The sequence below is a fragment of the Serpula lacrymans genome, assembly GCF_000218685.1.
Source record: "Serpula lacrymans var. lacrymans S7.9 unplaced genomic scaffold SERLAscaffold_3, whole genome shotgun sequence".
Lineage (NCBI taxonomy): Eukaryota > Fungi > Basidiomycota > Agaricomycetes > Boletales > Serpulaceae > Serpula > Serpula lacrymans.
This window is the reverse complement of record NW_006763292.1, coordinates 435,737-450,909: the sequence shown is the minus strand read 5'-3', so window position 1 is coordinate 450,909 and position 15,173 is coordinate 435,737. Positions and strand designations below refer to the sequence as shown.

Below are 15,173 nucleotides of genomic sequence, written 5' to 3'. Positions count from 1 at the left end.
TGAACTTGAAGATGCTATGTCAGTTGTTACAACCGAGCCAGCCACCCCAGTTGACACTGACGCACAAGTAAGCATACATTCAATGTTCAGTTTTGGATGATGAAAGCTGACCAGTTATCATGGTAGGCTGCCCATGAGGCAGCTGCACTTTTATTACATGGCCTAATGTGCCTGTACACTGCATTTGATTTCACTGAAGAGACTGTAGTCACAAGCCATGCATTCCTAGATTTGCAAGAAGAGGTCCACATAGGAGTAAAACAAACTATTGAGAGGAAAAAAAGAAAGAAAATGGCAAAGTCAAAGAGGTCAGGAGATGTTACAGGTATGAGAAAACATTTGTTAGCTTACCTGATACTAATTGTTTGAGAAGGGAAGCAACGGCAACAACAAAATGGGCGGCTGCAAAGATGTGGTTCATCAGCCTGAAATGTTTCTCAATGAATAAATGTATTAGTACCTACACAATGCTTTGTTACATACCTGTACTTCAACACATACTTGTTCCTGTACCTCTCACAGATTGTCTGTTATCCTTACAGACTTTGGAATGATTCACAGGATGGGACTATTTCAGCTGGTGGGAATAATAGGAAATACGCTATAAAGAGAGTATGGAGAACACACTAACCTGAATAACTTGGACAGTGTGACGTGGGGCCTCCTTCTGCATATTTACTGTACATCCAAAATTTTTGTGCTGGCAGCGACCTGTACTAATTAGTCAGTAACCCACCAGACCGTTTAAATCTGTAATGGAGAAATAGAGAATGATGAAAGATTTTACAACATACCTCGCTTTAGCAGCAAATAGCTAGTCTTTTTTGGTCTGTCCCTGACAGACCAGTAAACTGGCGCATATCAGCAGACCATGATGATCTGAGCTCGTAGTAAAGGTTGGACCTAGCTGTAGGATGATTCAGCTATAAATAAGATCATCAAGATCAAAGTGATAGAGTTGGACCACACACCACTGCTATCAATCTCATTACACATGTCACAGATAACAACTGAGCCAGATGATAATGTAGGATCAGGCTTTTATCCACAAATTCAGCATGTCCACAATAATGCTCTAAAAGATAGCTCTCGCAAGCGTCCATAAGTCTTGAGGCTCTGAGTCTAACATTGACAAGATACTGATCAACTGTTACAGTCATTGCCTTGTTTAGCCATGTTTGTAGCCCAAGCACAAGTTATAGACAACACTTCTGTTGGGTAGTCCATCCATTCTCCAATATTCGAGCTCTCTTGCTTAATGGGCTTCTTTGAATGAGCAAAGACTAACCTGTGGAGGAACTTTCTATCAAGTAAGTTTAGTTTTTGCGCTTGTATTACCATCTTCCACTATTCTTCACCAAACATCAATTTTGCAGGGAGCGTCGAGAAGATGAAGTCTTCAAGACTTTATTGAACATGATTCCAGGCTTCAAGGATCAGCTTACCAGTGCTTCAATCTCAGAAGATGACATTGAAGCTATAAGCAAACTAGTAAGTGCCTCATGACGATATTATATGTTTTACCTGAAATTTTTTGAAGATCCAGGAAGGCTGCTCTGGAGCTTGATCTGATGACACCAAGGCCCTCAAAGGTTCAATCATTGACTGGATTACACCAAAGGCTCAGAATTTGGACCCTCCACTTCATCAAAACATCAAGTCTACTCAGGGTTTTGGCCATCCTCAGAGTGAGTGGTTCCATTTTATTATGTAGACTTGTCAGGCTAGCTGACTAGTTAGTGTTTGAGCTAAACTACAGAGTGGTGAAACACTTGTCACAAGTGACCAATGGCCTTTGTTTCTTTATGCTGGCCTTGACTATGACAGTACAGACCCATGGAAGGGCTTGCTCCGTAATAATCTTTTTGTCTTGGTGAGTGATTACATTCTAAATAAACATTATCCACATGTCTCATCAGTCTACTAGGCTTATAAACACATATTTCTATCTCCATCATCTGTCAATTCCAACACTGAGGCCCGTGCCACTCACTCTTCAAATGCCCGCTTGCATGGTATGCACCAAGTAACACGTGGTTCTATTGCATACATAGCTACACAAGTAAGTGCTATAGGTATTTTACTGTGCCCATCTTACTGACTTCAAGCCAGGTTCATTTTGCATTATTAGCCCAATCGGTTTTCTCTCGTACCGACACTATCACTGACTCCGAGGGGTTCTTTAATAGCATCTTGGGTCTTCTCCAAGATCCCAATGAGATTGAGGAGGACAATGACCTCCTTGCTTGGTGGAATCAGTATGTTCTTGACTGTCCCCCATACATCTTAGTTTGTAGTGTGCTTAACCATCACTACAGAAAAATTTTCCCATCCTCGTTGCGCCAGCAAAATTCAGTGCTCTTGCTAGGATTTGAGAGAAGCGTGCTACAGTGAAAGTTGCCAACAATGTGTAGTTTGAGTTGTTCTGTCATGTACTGCCTGTACCATCATTTTTGTATTTTTTCTATATTATAAAAGGGCTTTTGTTTCGTCATTCAGTCAAATCTTAAACCATTCAGACCTGTAATATCATACAAGATGGCACACATTTCATGCCCATCAGTGGGACAACTATGGTATTGTGTTAGCATGTAATATCATTCCTAGGCCCGTTGCAATTAGTAAAATACAAGTGCAGATTTTGTACCTATGCATCAGTGGTATGCTCATATTTTGAGCCCTTGTGATTTATACAACTCAGACACATATGCTAGCGAGCAATAATCTATAGCTACAAATATAGCTACTGATTGTTCTTAGAATCAGACATCATTGTTACAAGCATTGTAAGTAGCCATCATTCTTACGCTGTTGGCGAGAATGACCTACTTAATCTAGCCATGTAAGAACTTACAAATAAGTGTGTCTGGCTGATAATGATTTTATATTTTATTGTTATTATAAGGCTTTATAAAGCTTGTCCCAACTCTCACCGGTCCCCCGATGTGGGCAACCTGTACTTACTTGCCTTCCTTTCTAGGCTCTTTGTGGCTGATTGCCTCGTTCTACTGTGTCCAACAGCACCTCCACACCTGTGGAGCCACAAAAATCATACAATTGACACTAAGTGAAATAACTGGTGCAACATGGTTTGCATGTGACTTCTGGGACCACTGTCCCCTTTGTTTTAGACTACAAGTTCCAACCCGAGGCTCTGCCACTGTGGTGCAATGTTTTTGCTATATGCTATATGATAAATAATAATAATAATACTGTTAAGTGATCAAAGTGTTAAGTCAGTGATGCTGTCTGTAAAGTGTGTTCAGTCTTTAAATCCTATGATGCATGTTTGATTTGCTGTTCAGTCAGTAAATGTTCTTATAAGCCTGCCCTAAACTTGTGCATAGTATATTGGATTCAAGCACATGATTTATTGAATCTTTACAAACATCAACACATATTGTAGTATAAAAAGTCTGTGGTGTTACATTGATAAACTGATAAGAAATAAAAAAAGAGAATGGTAAAGGATGATAATATGATTTGATAACTTCAGTTACCCCTAGGTGTCTGGCTCTTAGCTTGAATGTCTTCTGTAATTTTATGTGGCTAAGAGCCCTGTTTGGGACATCCCCAAGTGTGGGATATCCCCTAGATGACCCCAGGTGTGGGCTGTGCCAAGTGACATTCTGAATGATATTCTCATTTATGTAGATTGTCTCTTGTGAAAAACTGTTATGAGACATCTCATGGCACCATATGGGATATCCCATTCTGTATTATATTGCAATGTGTGTAGGCTGTCCTCTTTGAATTTCTATTATGGTACCAGTGGGGCATCCATTGTGATAAGTGTTGATGTATCATATAGAGTTGACATCTGTTATATGACATCTGCAAACCTTCACATTGGTTTTGGTGGTGCATCAATTGAAATCAAGAGCAATGTTGGTTAGCATCATCATCTGAATGTTGTTAATGTGGGCCAGACCTCATGCTGGGTTTGTTCAACAATGTTAGTTGCCCCCTTCAATTACAAGAAATGACTTTGGTGGAATGTATGTTATGTCAGATACTAATATAAAGTCAGAATACCATAAAAGGATAAAATTGGTTCAGTTTTTTAATGGAAGACTGAGGTTTAGTGCCAAATTTGTAGATATTAAAAAATGGAGAAGAGTCTTATGATTATATGATACGGTGGAAACAAAGTTGAGAGATGGGAATATAAATGTGATGGATAGCATAATGTGTAACCCCAACTTTTGCACAAGATTACTTTTCAAGCTCATAAGCTGATGTATGGAAATGATGTTTCAAAGTGAACAATAGGAATGGTATATTTTGTGGTATACTGTATATCAGTAACTTTCTAGCTAAAGATCAAACTTATCAACATGCACACAGAAATAAAGGTTGCTTGTGCCAACTGCTTAATTATACAATCTGAGGAATATACTTTGAATTAAAGTCAATTAGATTAGTGCTATCATTGCATTTTCTTCTCTCCCCAATAAACAGTGAATATTTTGTGCTGGGAGCTATCCTAAGATATCTCAATAGGGAATTCCTCATTTATGTGTAATTGAAACATGGGAAGGGTAAATATGGGGTGCTCCAGACTATTATGTGGAATGTCCATCATCAGCAAACCAAGGATATTCCCACAATATCATGGATTGAGCATGTAATAAGTGCAATTGCTACAATAGATGCAATTATTGCAACAACAATTACAATGTATTGTATCTTCATATACAGCACAAATAGCTTGACAATTCACAGTAAGTTGCTTATAAATTACAATATTGAAAGAATTTGCAATTTTTTTCAATGACATGTCTGATTTCTGATTATTACTGCATTCAACAAAGTCATAGAACATCTCGCATTCAGTGCCAGTCTTCTCAAGGATAATAGCAATTCTGCTTGATAGGGAGACACTATAGAGTCAAGAGATATAGTCACAATAATGTTGTGCTTTACGTTTTAATATGACACATAAAACAATTTACTTCAAATGAGCACCCTAATTAAACTTATAAGTTATGAAAAGACATTGTAATTCTATAAAATAATAACTTGCAGCTGTACACCTATGTGAATAACGGCCAGATATATCACATATGAGACTGGGCATAATGATGAGATATAATAGCAGTGGCTCCTTGCTATCAAAAACATTATCATGCATGGTAAGATTTGTTTTGATTGAATATATATATGTCAAATTTGTAAACTTTGAAAAGGTATTATACTTCTCTAGAATTATAACTTGTAGCTATACTTTCATGCAAACAGTGGCCATATTTATTACACAAAAGATTTGGTGCAATGATCGTACATAATACCAGTAACTCATTGTTATAAAAATCCTTGTCACATGTAGCAAAATTTGTTTTGATTGAGCATATATGCCAAATTTGTAGAATTTGGAAAGACATTGTACTTCTGTAGAATGATGTTTTGCAACTGTACTTTTATGCAAGCAGTGGCCATATTTATTCCACAGAAAACTTGGTGTAATGATGGTACATAATACCAGTAACTCATTGCTATAAAAAGCCTTGTCGCATGTGGCAAGATTTGTTTTGGTTGAACATATATCTCAAATTTGTAGGCTTTGAAAAGACATTATACTTCTGTAGAATGATGTTTTTTAACTGTACTTTCATACAAGCAATAGCCATATATATTGCCTAAAAGACTTGGCATTATAATGGTACATAATACCAGTAACTGCAAAACATGGTTCCTTTCACATTAGTATCTGACTGTACATATGAAATATACAAAATATCCTTCTATTTAAGCATCTAAACTGGAGTTGTAAACCAACAGTACACATTATTATTAAAATAATACTTCCTGATAACTTGTAGTAACTAGCTATAGATCATTCTTGCACTGAACACTGAAGTGTGCAACAGACAGATTTTGACAAATCTCCTTTGGAACTGTAATCTCTGGATCCTGGCCAAAGACCTTTCTATGGGAATGAGTCAGTAAGGCACATGATAGGGGAGAAGCGAGAAATGTACTGGTCCCACCAAAGAAGCAAGTCACCTACTAGTGCTTTGTGGATCTCATTGCAAGGACCCTCAAACTAATCAAGGATATTATTATAAAACTCCTTGAGATTGAAATCACTGTCAAACTGACACCAAGATGTGACACTTGAGAGAGTAAAACAAAACTAGAAGTAGGCCTTAGTTGGTGTTAAAACAGAAAAGTAAGTGCCTGTACCTGAACAGCCACATACACAATGGCACAAGGTTTGACATGTTTCATCCTTGGCAGAGATGTAACATCTCCTTTTGTAGCCCGAGAAGATTTGTGTTGGAATATTAAGTTGGAAGATGCACCTTTGTTTTTTTTTCCACACGCAGATGATAGTGACGTGAATATTTATTCAAAAGCCTGTTTTAAAATGAGCATTTTGTTCAACACAACTAATTCACCTTTAATAAGCCAATGCAACTGGAAAAGTCCACAATCGGGATCTTTGGAGATGTACTTGTTCATGTCATACATAAAGGTCGGCTATGAGTCGGCACTCACAATAAAACCGGGATGCCATTCACAAATATTTTTTTTACCATGCTGGTTTTATCTTAGTGAGCACACTAAAGCTACAAATGATAAAACAAACTTACAAAGCTTGACTCCAGTCATAATCTACAGGGCACAAGAGTTCACCTGTGACGGTGTGTTTGAACCCACAATTGTCCTTTATATTCATCAGCAAAGGAGGGTTAATTAGATGGAAGGCTTGAGTTAACCACCAAACAACACTGTACTTCAAGGTTCCAGCATCATTTCCTCTAGCACCATCTGTGCCTCTTCATCACGGAAAGATTCAATTAGTATAAAGCTCTCTTGTAAATGGATTATTGAAACTTACTAGCCTGAAAAAATCCTCCAGCTTTGAAGGGTCTGGGGGCATAACTTTGCATTTCACAAAGGGGAGGAAGTGAATGAGTTCTATATAGCCTTTATAAAGCATATTCTGCCTGTACATGCTCAATTTAATCATGAATGAAGGTATAGAATATTTCAGAGATAACCCACTTATCAGTGCCATCAGCTGTCCTTGCATCCCATTGCCTTTTGAGCCATCAATCATTCTCTTGGACAAGCTTACTAATGTCATTGAACAAAGTCACCAGCCTTTGTATCACACGACCCTTGTTAACTATTGTTAGGTTATCACTAGGTTATCACAAAAAGAAAATACAGATATTTAGCTTAAGAATGATGGTTCCACTATAGCTCACCTGCAACATTTTGAAGCTGAACCTTGTAAGATGCTGAGCTCTTCTTTCAGTGCTGCAATACAACATTTTTCTCTTGCGGTTGTTGCCAATGGTCTGTCATCATTGTACGAAGGGAGGGCTTGGGATGAGTCCGGTTCTGCAGCCATTTGTTTGAGGAAAGTTATATATCAGTAGAGTGCACCCTTATTATACGTACAAATCCAGAATTACCGGTGTTGTAGAACAACATGAAATTTAAGAAAAAATAAAGACCGCACCTATGTAGTACCCCCTTGTTCTTTATTCAGTGGCCAGTATTCAGTATCTGAAATGCATATATTTGTCTGAACTGAACTAGAATTAGCAGAGGATTGCAACTCATTATACCATCCTTCCATACACCACACAATGTCCACAAGCAATCATACTGGTGCCGACTATATAATCTTTGGGTATGATCCTGAGGGAAGGATAGCTTATCTTGCAGAGGTGTTTTTTGGGCTGAAGCGGCGCCCCAGAAATGCTGATGGAAAGCAGCCATAACAACACCCCACTAACAAGCCCAAATGCCCATGAAAATACTGACTGGTGAGCGGCCGACTGCTTGTGTAGCACAGTACATATCCTTTGTGCGTTGCATATAAGCGACTCCTGGGCTGTTTTGTGACTAGGTTTGTCGCTCTGTAAAACTTCTTGGATCACTCCTGAAAGTGTGAGTTCATAATGTGACTTAACCAGCTTGCAGTACTGTTTCCTGGCATTGTGGTGGTGTCCTTAGGTTAGCATAGGGCAGTCAGGTTCTTATATAGGTTGCTATAATTGTGTTTTACATTCCTTGCATAACGCTGTATCCTTGCAGCTCACTCACAACCCATTTCACTTGCAGCAAAATATAGATTGCTTAGGTACATTATATCCAAATTGTTTTCTATTTTTACAACTCTGATTGATGTTCCCCGGACGGCGGTTACAACCTGTCCAATTTGAGAGGAAGGAGTGGAAAGGCAAGTAGGGCCAAATCTGGCGCCACTACAAGTTGTGCCAGTCGGCCATGTGTGTTATGCTCAACTCAAGTTTCGGTAATTTTTCGAATAATTATACAATCAGATTATATAATCACTAAGCACTAGGATGTAGCATATACACACATCTGTCGACTGGTTTGGAGCCTGGCACTTGACGTTCTCAAAAACCTTCCACAAGGTGGCAAATTATCATGGTTTGAAGATAACAATGATGGCGATGAAATCAATATGGAGCAGATTCTCGATGGTTCCGAGGCGTTAGATATAAGTCATGCAGGTGGGGAATTTGAAGCATTGGCCTCACAGCTCAAAGATAATATCTGGAAAAGGTGCTTCAAGTCTATTGATTAAATCTACATCAAAAACTCACCAGTTGTCAGCCATCATCATTTTTGTAAACCATGATGTCAAGACTACCAAAACTGATGTGACTGTGTGTTGCATTGAGCAAATGTGTTTCAAAAACAACTGCCAGAACTTACTGAATTATACATTGAGTGGTATTATAAGTGAGAGAAAGGTATTGGGCAAGGATTCTTAGCAGACTACTGGAGGGACAGCCAGTCAAGGGCAGCAGAGTCAACAGGCCATATCAAGATCAAGGTTGTCAATGACTACAGTAAGTGTTACTTATATATTTTGCTTGCAGGGGATAACAGTATCTTTTTACTCAGTTGCACAGAGATGTCAACTTGAAATACTGATCCTTTTGTAGCATCTGCACTTCTATGCCAAGGTGTGGTGCCACTCCTCTCCAATAATGCCAACCATTGGCATCACTATTGATGCTCTTGAACTATATCATTGCGCACATTTCAGGAACCCCCACTTTTTCATACAGGCATTCATCAAAACTCTGGTGGATCTTCATGGGGTATGTGTTTACTTGTGCTCCATCCTTGATCACACATTTTCCATTGGTTCTATGTAGGTCTCTTACAGGAAGCATCTTTCTCAATAATTCTCAATAATGTTGGATCTCTATCTCAAAATCCAGGCACTTGTGAATGATTGGGTACTGAAGGCCCTGCGTTGTGACCTACCTGATTGGCGACTCAAGCATGCATGTCTGGCATGCATTTACATACTAAAGGGAAAGGCTCCTCTTCAGTTCCAGCTTCTCTATACCATGGATGACAATAACTCTTTGAAGAGGGTCATAAGACACACACCAACTGACCACAATGATGATGGACCAGGCCAGCCATGTGAGTTCCCAACAACTCAAAAAGTTTATGGAGATTGTTATCTCTCACGGGCATATGTCAATAAGTGGGCCAATGATGCACTTCAAGATTTAGCTGAAGAAACTGCGGTAATCACATTCTCACAAAACTATATATTTTAGTCTATCTAACAATGTTTATAGGACAACATAGAGGAAAACCCTTGTGCCAGTTGCTGGAAGAACATAAAAAAGAATATCACCTAACAATGTTTATAGGACAACATAAAGGAAAACCCTTGTACCAGCCGCTGGAAAAACATGAAAAAGAATATCACAAAGAGAATGTGGGGGATATTTGACAAGACTGGAATATTTCTGGCAGTCTGTTGCCGGCTTCTGTCTCATCATTGCAGATATGGTCCAAAGTGCTGAGCTGTTAGTTTTTCTCTTGTTGACACATATAGTTGTTGGATAATCACTCTTCTACAGTGCAAAGCATCCTCTTGCTGTGGTAGAAAAGCTTTTTGATGCCTTTGGTGATGGCTTAGCCGGTGGGTTTGACAATAACTGTAAGTTCAAGACCACACTGTACAAAAGTCCACTTGGGAAATGTGCACGTGAGCTCAATCACACATCCCTGGTTGGTGCATTTCATGGCCATGCACCCAGGCGTCTTTGCCAGCTGGACCACCTTGCAACTTATGTAAAAGGACTCTGTCTTGAGGACCTAGAATGTTGTGAATGAGTATTCTCAAAGTCAAATGCACTGGCATTGTTGGTTCACTACTCAAGTGTCTTTCATTGCAAGCAGGCAATCACCTTGTATTTTGAGCAAAATGACACCTTTGAAATATACCAGAACCTTAGTAAGTGCTCACATTTATTATCCATTCATCCATATTGATCTACTGTAGTGATGTTTTTATACAATAACTACAAGTAGGCACTAGATATCCTCGTCACTGGTCCAGTCAATCTGGCATGCGCAATGCAAGATTTGGAAGTCACTGAAAGTCTGTTTGAGACTTGGAAAAAGAAGCAGTATCTCAATAGCTTATGGAAGGAACCCCAGGATGAAACACTAAAAATGGAGTATCTAGAGCTATTAATTGAGTTACGGGATAAGGAGTAGAGTATGTGATGTTTATTTTATCCTATGTAGAGCTAACCTCATGTATCCTTATAGACAAAAACTCAATGCCACACTTGAAATCACATTCAACATAACAGCTTCTGCAATGTCATGGTCTACTCAAAAGATCAAAACAGCATGGCACGCCGCCACACCATGGAAAAATTCAACAAGGAGTTGGAAAGGGTTCATCAAATAGAAATGAGGCTTCAATTTATTAAACAGTGGACACCCTACAGCACTGGATGGCAGACCACAGAGAAATTACTAGCAATGCACAAGTATCAGTGTGCATTGGATCATTTAGAAGGCTTGGTGGTAGCTTGGATGTTTGGGCTCACTAAGATGAATAGGTCACAAACAGGTTTATCATATTATTGTTACAATATACAATTTTTGGCCCTGTCAATTTCATTCTCCACTTTAGCTTTCTTTTGTAGTTTTCACACACTGTGCTATACAGCACTTTTTATTTTTGTTCAAACTTCACTTTCTCGTGTTACACTGTTTTTCTTTATTCTTAGCTACAAGTCTCTCATGCAGTGGAGCTGGTTACACGGGCTGTGCCCTATGACATCATCAGCCACTACCTTCATCAACTGTATAGAACACATTTAAAAATAGTCTGTAGATGTATATAAACCCCAATAGATCAAGGAGACTCCTTAGCAAGTCCTCCTGTTGTTTACCCACAACCAATTTGGTCCTATCACAAGGGGTAATCACTCCCACTCACTTCACTACAGCTTGTTTGAGATCTGTGCCAGAATATACAAACTCTTGGTTGTTACATTAAAACTTGTTCTTATTAACTCTCTTGCACTTTGTGCAAACCAGGACCACATGATTAAGTGGATGTCTTTCGAAAGATAAGACTTTAATGCCAGTTTGGTATTGAGAAAGCATGTACCACAAGTTCGTTGCAAGCTCTTTGTTCCGAGGTATTGGAGAGATTAGAATCAAATATACACAGCCCCCAGTGTTGAGGGGAGTACTATAGCTCAATGGTGGTGTGGATACCTCTGACCAGGCCAGGCATTTGCCTCCGCCAGTTGGAGAAGGGTTGACAGTTTAACAAGCGGACCACCCCCTGACAACCGTGCAGATCAGGGTCTATTATGGTTGCGCGTGTACTCTCAGATGAGTAATTAGGGGATTTGGCACAGGTTTGAGCCAAATGGGCATACAACTAAGCCTTGTCATTGTCATGAGACAATGGACATGACTCAGTCGTTGGCATTGGATTGCATTCATTTGTACCAAATACAAATTCTGGCTATCTACCTATGCTGACAAATCACAATGACACTAGTAGATCATTTCATTCACTCCTGCTTTATTTAGACACTGGTTTGACCCAAAATGGCCAGTTGGCATAACAGCATGACTCAATGGGGGTGTCCTCATACAAATGTCTGGTAACAAGACTTGGGTGACTGACCCATAGGAATGAAATAGAAAATGGAACACACGGGACATGCAAGGCAAAATGAATTTATACAAAAGATAAGAGAGACAAGCAAGTTAGAGAAACAAGGGAAAAGGAAAGACCTGGGGACAACTAGGAAGGACAACCAGAATATGGTGTAAAAATCTGCTGCAAAATCCAGTTTAATAAAAGGCAGACCTGGTAGCCTATGGTACCTGGATTTTTCTGAAGAGCCAATAATTTGTTAAGGGCATAAAAAATGTACTAAGGATAATTATCTGCTTAAATTACACTATCAAATAAAACAGCTTGAATCAACACTTAGAACAGCCTGAACCTACCTTGAGAAACTATTTAATAAATGTGATATAAAGTCATTGCCCCTAAGAACTTAATTAAGGCTATTCTCAGAGAAAGCAAAGAACAATCAACTTGTTGCTAAGTACAAATATGGACAATATGATGTTAAATACCATGAATTATAGTTTGCAATACAAAGGCAATTCAAACACAGTGACTTATTTCTCCTTTTCACTATATGGTGCTTACTTATTTCTTACTTCATCTTTTTTTCCTCAGTTGGTCTAATCACAAAGTTATATCTTTTTTATTATTATCATAGTACTACTGTTATCTTACAATTCTACCTAGTGTTGGTTCTGTCTAGTCTCTACACATCAGATAAAACTAATGGTGAATTACAAGTGAAAGCAAAAGACTAACTACAAGCACTGTTAGAAATTTGCAAAAACTGTTACCATGATTTTGTTATCTGTAATAATAGAGTGACTAAGGAATATTGTGAGTTTGTTGTAATGGTCTATAGTAGCAGTTTGACATACCTCAGTCTATTTGGAGAAGACTGAGGTTGTTGTTACTGAGGTATCTGAGTTTTGCTAGTTGAGTGTGGGAATTGATTATGTAATGTGCAAAAAAGCGAAAAAAAGTGTTCAGTGATAGTTTGTATAGTAGTAAATGTATACTAAAATGATTGTAATGAAGTCCATACAATATTGGATTTAGCCATGTGACCTCACATAGCCACCTGACCACAGGGAGTGTATAAAAGCAAGTGACAGCCAGGGATTGAACTCAGGACTCTGCTTATATATGGTGGTGCTCTAACCAACTGAGCTACCAGCCCTTGTACTAATGTCAACTCATGATATGTGTTGTCTAACAAGGCTAACAGGCTTTGACCTTGACTATTCCAACAGATTTGGCATGAACATGGTGTTAAAATGCCTATTAAAGTGATGTTGCTATGTTCCTGATTGAGTCTGAACTTTGTTGCAAGTTGGGATGGTAAAGTTTAGTTTGCTAAACTCTAGGTCCAGGTTTAGTTTGGTCTGGTTTTTGGTTTGTGGACCTCAGTTTAGTCTACGGTTCAGGAAATATGCTTGCTACTACAACAGTGTTTTTGGCATCTATTTTACTTTTATTTTACTTTTATTTTTTGGACTTTTACTTTTGAGAGTCACGTGACTGCCCACGTGACACATTCCCTAAGCCTTGTCTAGACTCAATGCATGACTGGTCATATGCTATGACATCAAACACTTCACTTACTCAGCAGTGACATTATATAGAATACAATAGAACACTCTGGAATGTTTACCTTTATTTATATTAACTGTACAGTACCATATGTACATGTATTTTAGTATGTATACCCTTGCAATAGATGGAGACTCCTTGGCAAGTCCTCCTGTTGAATACCATCAACTAACTTCTTCCTAATAACTTGAGTCTAAGACCTCTTATCTTCTCCATCCCTATCCTTTTGAGTTCCTTTGTGTGTGCACCAGAGTATACAAACTTTGGGTATTGTCACAGGACCTAGGTCTTGCCTTGATGACTTTGTATTTTACAATTGCATTAGCATCATCTCCAAGGTGAATTGGAGTGAGTTTGAAACCAAGTCAAGTAAATCAAATGGGAGATTTGCAACATTGACTTGAGTTCTGGACATATGACCTGGCTGGCCATGCAATAGGTGATTCATAAATTCCTTGACATTATGTATAAAGCCATAATATTGGTGGTTTTTTTGAATAAAATGAAGGGGTTGTTGTGGAAGAGGAGGGTACTTTGGCTATTTTAATACCTAATTCAGATGGATTCTAGAGAATATCTTGCTGTTGAAGAACTGGTCTCTTTTGTAAAGAAGATTGATAGCATTCAAATTGTGCAGTTTTTCCTTGCCTTGTTAGCCAGGTGGTTATTTGTGGACACTCATTTCTATGATTTGATGTCTCCATGCATTCTTGGCCATGTTTATGTGGAAATGTTCAAACATTTCTATGTTGTAGTTATTTGTAGCCCCAAACTAGCAAATAGAGCCAACATAGTATAGTAGAGAGTGAAATTTAGGAATATTTAAATGTTCTCTAACAGCCAGAGTGACAAAGATTACTTTGTTTTAATGAAATATTTTGAGAGTGTCAGATAAATAAGAATGGTATCATTAAGTGTGGGGTTCTGAGCAATGTAAATACAGTTCAAGAGTAAATTAATTGAAATAATTGCCTGCATTGGGAGCTTGCCTACAAAACGTCCTAAAAGTACCTCAGTCATATTTTTCCTCCTGCCTCCAAATATCTGAGATAGAGTTGAAAAATCATTTTTAAAATGCTTGAATCCATATTCAATAGGTAAATTGTGTAATCTTGCACCCAGTTTCTCTGTTTCTATGAGATGTTGGCACCGTGATACTATATGCTTGATAACATCCTAGTAAAGCTGATATAAAATATCAGAGGTATTGAAAATATGGATGTCACAGTAAAAGAAAATGCTCCCAAAATGGCCTATAAAAACCTTCAGATATGTTTTCATCCATACATTGATCAAAAAAATACTGTCCTTAAGTTTGAAGAAAATGCAGAATTGATGACAGAGAAAGTCCAATCAGATTTCCTGGGCTCATTAGCTTCTTTATTTTCAAAGTCTGTGCACTTGGGATATATTCCATACTTGGAGCAAGTTACTAGACATTGCTCTGGATAAAGTCTTATAAAATAAGCAACATAGCAAGCAAAAATAGGGTGAATTCTTCTCACTGCACCATCTCCACCTGTAACTCCTATTCTATTATGTCCAGCATCAATAATTGGCCTCAGAGAGAGACAGAGAGAGAATTCTATTGTTAGTATCATGCTTTGCAAAGAGGCAGTGTGTCCCATGAGTGTCTTTGCTTTGTAACATGGACCATAGCATGTAT

At 38.4% G+C, this 15,173-nt stretch overlaps 2 protein-coding genes across 2 annotated transcripts; both read left to right on the top strand.

Annotated features, from left to right (window-relative positions):
* Positions 1–1,416: 1,416 nt before the first annotated feature.
* Positions 1,417–8,572, top strand: SERLADRAFT_434090 (uncharacterized protein; the record flags this gene model as incomplete). Its single annotated transcript, XM_007314353.1, has 6 exons — positions 1,417–1,491; positions 1,583–1,688; positions 1,749–1,873; positions 1,928–2,062; positions 2,113–2,258; positions 8,365–8,572. 6 exons carry the CDS (start codon positions 1,417–1,419, stop codon positions 8,570–8,572), a joined length of 795 nt encoding a protein of 264 aa, XP_007314415.1.
* A 259-nt stretch (positions 8,573–8,831) lies between these two features.
* On the top strand, positions 8,832–10,521 carry SERLADRAFT_405854 (uncharacterized protein; the record flags this gene model as incomplete). Its single annotated transcript, XM_007314352.1, has 9 exons — positions 8,832–8,840; positions 8,937–9,095; positions 9,219–9,377; positions 9,421–9,429; positions 9,772–9,824; positions 9,879–9,958; positions 9,987–10,006; positions 10,201–10,255; positions 10,340–10,521. 9 exons carry the CDS (start codon positions 8,832–8,834, stop codon positions 10,519–10,521), a joined length of 726 nt encoding a protein of 241 aa, XP_007314414.1.
* Positions 10,522–15,173: the final 4,652 nt, after the last annotated feature.